The 6554-nt window shown below is 35.5% G+C and overlaps 1 protein-coding gene and 1 long non-coding RNA gene across 2 annotated transcripts; both read right to left on the bottom strand.

The window, feature by feature from the left end:
* Positions 1–2671: 2671 nt before the first annotated feature.
* LOC134260417 (uncharacterized) lies at positions 2672–3243 on the bottom strand. The gene is made up of 2 exons (XR_009990543.1): positions 3126–3243; positions 2672–2773 (listed from the first exon to the last, which is right to left on the bottom strand). It is a non-coding gene; the product is annotated as an uncharacterized LOC134260417 (long non-coding RNA).
* Positions 3244–4710: 1467 nt separating this feature from the next.
* On the bottom strand, positions 4711–5989 carry LOC134260416 (uncharacterized). The gene is made up of 2 exons (XM_062742979.1): positions 5869–5989; positions 4711–5084 (listed from the first exon to the last, which is right to left on the bottom strand). Exons 1-2 carry the CDS (start codon positions 5924–5926, stop codon positions 4711–4713), a joined length of 432 nt encoding a protein of 143 aa, XP_062598963.1. The 5' UTR covers positions 5927–5989.
* Between the last annotated feature and the right edge of the window lie 565 nt (positions 5990–6554).

Genomic DNA, 6554 nt, shown 5'->3' with positions numbered 1-6554 from the left:
TGCCAAGTATTTACCTGTGTAGTCAGCATAAAATAAAAAAACGTAGGTAAAACGTGCACAGGCCCCGCCCCCCACAGCAGGTATATAAAGCGGAGCTGGGCGTACCCTGCACTCATTATTTAGCAAGCGAATTCCAAGAATATTAGAAGACATGGAGATAGATAAAGATAAATTTGCCTTATTAGAAAAGAGAATGACGGAACCTATGGAGGGGGATCACGAAGCTCCTCAAACAAAAAGAAGAATAGAGTTGAAAACCCTGGATCCGGAACCTAAGAATGAATATATACCCCTGCATGAGCCTATCAATGATCCTAAATGTCCAGACAGATTTTACAGGACAGCCATTAATTGGACTTTCACCATTAAAGAGCCTAAAGAAGAAGAAGATATAGACATGTTTCTGAGCAACCAAGATGATTTCTTCTTTGGTTTCCAGTATTTGATTATACAAAAGGAAAGACATCCCTGGACAGGAGAACTGCATCAAATCAGGGGATTCATTCAAATGAAGGAGCCAGAAGGAGGACTGACTATGTGCAGACTTCATATCGCTGCCAGATTTGCTATGTCTCACAGTACTCCAGAATTGGAAAGTATGTTTTACAAGCAAGGAGGTGACTATGAAGAATATGGTGTTCTGAAACCGGAGGAGAGAAACAAGGAATTGGAGCCCAGAGATTGGATACAATGGGAAATAGGTGCTTGGAAGAAACCTGAAGCTATTGCAGCTAGAGAAGCTAGGAAGAAACAGTTCTTAAAGAATGTGAGCTGGTCAAGATGTGAATAAAAAAAAAAAGATTGAACTGTTATTTATTGTTAAATCTCAATAAAAAAGAAAAGAAAAAAAAATTGTGGGTTTTTTGTCATTTTTTAAAAATAGGTTATCTCCCTTTAACCATAGATTTTTTTTTCAAAAACACAAAACAAAAAGTGTTGAGGGTTTTTTAAAGATTGGTTAAAAATAGATACAATAAAAAAAAAAGGTATAAATAGTAAACATGGTACAAAACACACCTCAGTTGTGGACTGGCTTCATTATGGGTAACACATCCAGTAAAGAAATGAGTCAGAACACTAGATTAAAGGAAACTGAATGGTTACTTATACAGGAGGGAGGAAAAGATATCATACCACCTCCCTTGATGGTAGAACATCCTGCAGTCTTTATACCACCTCCCTTGATGGAAGAACATCCTGTAGAATCTATACCTCAGGAGGAAAAAGAAAACATAAGACCAAACAACAAACTCTTGGAGGATATTAAGGCTCATTATCAAAATAAACAGAAAGAAAATACAGACAATGGATATATTGCTTACTTAAAACAAGACAGAGGTAGAATAGCCAATAATTGGATATTTAATTTAACTGGGTGCCAACAGGAAGATGTAGATCAAATCATTGGAAGTGATTATCAATACTTGATCTTACAAAAAGAAAGGCATCCAGAAACTGGAAAACTTCATCATGTGAGAGGATTCATTCAAATGAAAAACAGAGTTCAAGGGAGATACCTGTACAGAAAGATTCATAAATTAACCTGTTTTGAGATGTCTTACAGCACCCCAGAATTGGAAAGAACCTTTTATAGACAAGGTGACTATGAAGAATATGGAGTTCTAAAACCTGATGTGAGAAACAAAGAATTAGTTCCAAGAGATTGTAGATTTACCTGAATAAAAAAACTTGTTTTTTAAAAATTCTTGTTGTTGTTGTTCTATAAAAACAAGGGTGTTTTAAAAAATAGATTCATTTTACATCATGAGTCTCCAGGAGATACAAGGTGATTTACTCAACTGTGAGGTAGAAGCTATTGTTCATCAATGTAATTGTTTAACTGTAAAAGCTCATGGATTGAGTCAAAGTCTGGCAGAGAAATTCCCACAAGCTAATCTCTATGCCACTCGCAGACCTCTAGGGACTAGAAATTTAGCCGTAGAAGAAGATAGAGGAATTCCAGGCACTATTAAGGTGTTTCCCTCACAAACTCCTGTGGTCATTTGTTTATTAGCTCAATGGGATTATGGAAAACCAAGTCACCGACCTAAAAGAATTTCCACTTATCAGGATACCCCACAAAACAGAGAGCAATGGTTTCAAACTTGTTTACAAGAAATGGGGGAAAGTTTACCTTACCAGACTTATGCTTTTCCTTACAAGATTGGGTGTGGACTAGCCCAAGGAAATTGGATTCATTATAGACATTATATTGAACAATTTGTACACACTTATGAAAAACATGTGTACATTCTTCATCATCATCATTAATTGTGTATTTTCATGTGATGTAAAATAAAGAAGGAAAAAAAAGTACCTTTTTATCTGTCATACTCTTTTTTAAACCGGAGATGAAGGTCCACCGCTCCCCATGCACTCATAAGCAGATCTCTGGTGGGGGGTCAGTAGAAACACTCAAGTAGTTTTTTTTCTTTTCCCCTGTGATATAATGTCAAATATTTAAATGGAAAATTCAGAAATTTTATGAGCACTTAAAGATAAAAAACTTGCTATCTTTATGGTATTGATTTCCATTATCAGATTTTATTTTTTTTTTATCCATTTTTAAAATATAAAACATTTAAAATAATTATCTTAATAATGATTAAATAAATTAAAATGATATTGAAACTTTTTTTAGATTCAAGTTTTGTTTTTGTTTTTATGTTAGTTATTTCACTGTATATTTCCCAAAGGAAAACCAACAGCCAGGCTTCACTTCACTTAGAGAATGGATTGGTTAGGAACAAAACATATCTTCCAGGTTTGAGGACTGTATAGAAAAATAAAACCCATTTTTTGTTATTATGATTTAAATTACATGAGACAATGACTCTTATAAATGTAATGCAAAAGAATATCTCTTATATATATATGGATTCCTTTACTCTAATTATATTAAATGTCATTTGTAAACTGTATTTTTTTTTTTTTAAGACAGATTTTATTTACTATAGACTTTTAAATGATGACATGAATAGCAGGCCATACTTTCAGCACATGACAAAAACATTCTCTCAAATTACACAGAAATGGATTATTTAGCATAGCTGACATTAAACATATAGATGAGGGATAACATAATCACTATTATAAACAATGTGAAACAACTTTAAAGGACCTACAGGGTAGATTACAAGCCTTTTTCACTGGGGTAAAATCTCGCCGAAATTCGCTATGGCCGCCGAACCCGAACCCGACTGTATAAAGATGAAGTCATAAAAATAACATAACACTGATGTAGTATTACATGATTTTTTTTATTTTATTTCGTACCATTTCTGGGGCAGAATTGTTTTCATATGTCGACATAGAAAATGTATGGTAGCTAGTCTCCCCATACGACCCCCCCTGACTTGAATCGCTGCCAAGTATTTACCTGTGTAGTCAGCATAAAACACGTAGGTCTATCGTATATTTTTTTTTTGCACACGGCCCCCCTCACAGGTGATGCAACAGGTATAAAAAGGTAGGTCAAAGGTGCACACGGCCCCCCTGACTTGAATCGCTGCCAAGTATTTACCTGTGTAGTCAGCATATTTTTTGCACACGGCCCTAAACAAACTTGACTCGCTGCCAAGTATTACCTGCGTAGTCAGCATAAAAACGTAGGTAAAACGTGCACTCGCCCCACAGCAGGTATATAAAGCAAAAAACTGTAAAATTTGACAATCAGTCTTGCTTGACACTTCGAACTTGACAGACGTGAAAATAGTATGGCAGAAGCAATGATGAATACTCCACACAACCCCAGCTATGTGATACCTGAAGGGTATGTAGGAGCCCCCATGCCAGAGTCACAGGATGCAGTGGGATTAGATTTGGGTATGTATAATCTTCCAGCATATGCGAATAAAGAAGATATGGGCCTATTAAATACTACTCTGGCTGGGATTGTTAACATGCTGTCTGGTCTTGACAACAAGCTATCTGATCTGAAAAGTTACATCACTAAAATGAAAGGAGGAAGCACTTACCAGAAAAAACAAGGGGGAACGGGAGAAAAAAAGAAAACCAGACAGACGGATCCATGCTTCATCTGTAAAGAGTTAGGGCATTGGGCCCCAGATTGTCCCCGAAAAAAACAGGATTCGTGCTACAAGTGCGGGAAATCTGGTCATTGGGCTAATCAGTGTACAGAGAATGAGGAGGATCAACAATTGGTTAAAGAAATACAAAAACTGGAGAAAAAGCCTCAGGAACCCAAGAGGAAACTACCCCTGATGACCGATAAGGCCCAGAAGAAGAAAAAGTAAATTGTTGTATTTTTTTACTTGAATAAAATCTGTGTTCTTGTTTCTATTGTGTGTTATTGTTTTTTTTTTTTCCATTTTCGGAAAATCATTGTGAATGAGTGACGTCATAATCAAATTCTTTTGACTCGCTGCCAAAATCGTAGTAGCAGCGTTGTGAATCGTAGTAGCAGCGTATAGTGTATAATGTAAACACAGTGTAAACACCCCGTATAGGACATATAGGGGCTATGTACTAACCCACCTAGCCCCCTAGGGTTAGGGTTAGGGTTGTAGTGAGTTGACCCAGCTATCCCCCACAGACCCCCTAATCTGCACTCAGTTGAACCCCCTATCCCCCCAGGGGCTGCACTCAGTTGAACCCCCTATCCCCCTCCAAACCTGCACTCAGTTGAACCCCCTATCCACCCCAGCCCAAAAGTGCACTCAGTTGAACCCCCCATCCAGGCGGCTTATACTACTCTTTTCTCTTTGACAAACCTTTTACTGACAATCGTAAGAGATACTCCGATGTCTGCTGTGTGACGTTGACATAATTAATTACCAGAACATATTTAGACTCATCACTTTTCTTCGCATTCAGTAAAACTAAATTTCTTAGCTGTGATGGATCATTATGATTGTGGAGGAGTCGACCATAGGCATCTCTGAAGATTTCAAACTTTTTTTCAGCTACAGTGTATTTGGCGAAGCTGGTATCCCCTGATACATCCTGTTTGTACCAAATATAGCTATCCACAGTAAGGTCCTTCCTCTCAGGTAGATCAAAGGACAAAGTAACATTGTCACTTATGCAGCCAACAATAGTTTTTTGGACATATTGACCAATTACTGCAAAGGAAATGCAGACTATATGGAAGTTAAAATAAGATATGAACGTTTTATAGATGATTTATATAGGTTTCCACTGCAAGTGTATCTAGCCTCGTCTTCAAAAAGTAAATTGAAAAATTAGTTCAGTTTTTCACATTCTGAATTTGTATTTGATCCTTTTTTCAATTGTTCAATTATATCATTAAAATCATTAATACTATATAGCAAGAAAAGTTCATGCATATGGTTACTTTTTTTCAAATTCAGCAGATATACTGAACGTGGTACCATGCTGAGATATTACACTATAAATCGACAAAGAAAATGGATTCAAGCATACAAACCTTGATGCACCTTTTTTTTTTAAGACCCTCCTCCACCCCTGCACTCCTACCCCTGAAAATGGGTATTAATGTGTCATGTTAATCATATATATATTATATATTTGATTGTTCTGACTCGACTTGTTTAAACTGTTTTTATGTACATGTATCGCCTATTTTGTTTTGATGTGCCATCTTTTTGCTAACTTTTTCACATGATGTTTTGATTGTCTTGTCTTACGGATACTTTCTTCTAGTCAGTTTTGGGGGATCAGACATTATCATATTTTACGTAACTGCTAATCAAAGCTTGTGAATCTGATCCCCTTCTTGTTTGTTAAATTGTTCACATTTATACTGTCATTTTAATAAATGACATTATTCATCTCTATGAAAGTGTTTTATTTGACTTATACAAAAGTAGCAAAAACAAGCTGCGGTGAGCATGCCTGTAAGCATAAGAATACATAAATACAAACCTTGATAAGCAAACACATACACAACAATAAGACATGATAAGACATGTATTGGATTCATAATAATGAAGAAAAAATCACGCACAGACACAAACCCAAAGCTTTAGTCGTGCATAACATACAATTCATACATTATCAAGGAACTAGGTTAGAAAGGGAGGAAGCGGATGATAAAGTGAGTAAAGTTAAATTTCAGCTTTCCGTAAAATAGAAACATTGTATATGATGTTAACTAAAATATATGGAGATAACGAACACCATTCACGCTCAAAAGTCCAATAAGCAGTACAAAATAGTAGTGAAACAAAAATTCCTTTATACAGGTAATATAGACTGTCATTTCAGAAATTTATACCAAAGCCTTTTGTGTTTCACGTTGGGGACATATGTTTACTGACAAAAAAATGACAAAAGTTTTAATTTTTCACCAATTTCAAAGGGGTTTACAACTAAAACATAGTATTTTATTAATGATGTATGTTTAATTTCATAAGCTAAAAACATAAGAAAAGAGGTAAGGAATTTTTATTCACATTCAAAATTATTTTAAAATACGGTGATGTTGTTAAGCCCGGTTTCAACGGAAGATATCGTCTAACCCCCCCCTTTTTTTTTTAAAGAGCTAGAATAAGGGATAATTAACTATTTTACACTGGTATTAAAATTATTAATGAATTATAATTGAACAG

This window comes from Saccostrea cucullata, unplaced genomic scaffold (assembly GCF_032062105.1).
Source record: "Saccostrea cucullata isolate Sc308-1 unplaced genomic scaffold, CSIRO_AGI_Scuc_v1 ctg12704, whole genome shotgun sequence".
Lineage (NCBI taxonomy): Eukaryota > Metazoa > Mollusca > Bivalvia > Ostreida > Ostreidae > Saccostrea > Saccostrea cuccullata.
The sequence above is the reverse complement of the archived record's forward strand: the minus strand, read 5'-3'. Positions and strand labels throughout refer to the sequence as shown.

Coding starts and splice junctions, on each gene's coding strand:
- LOC134260416 (XM_062742979.1), bottom strand. CDS start 5,926: ATGAATCCAATACATGTCTTATCATGTCTTATTGTTGTGTATGTGTTT. Junction 5,085..5,868: donor GTATGTGTTTGCTTATCAAG/GTTTGTATTTAT, acceptor TTTCCTTTGCAG/TAATTGGTCAATATGTCCAA.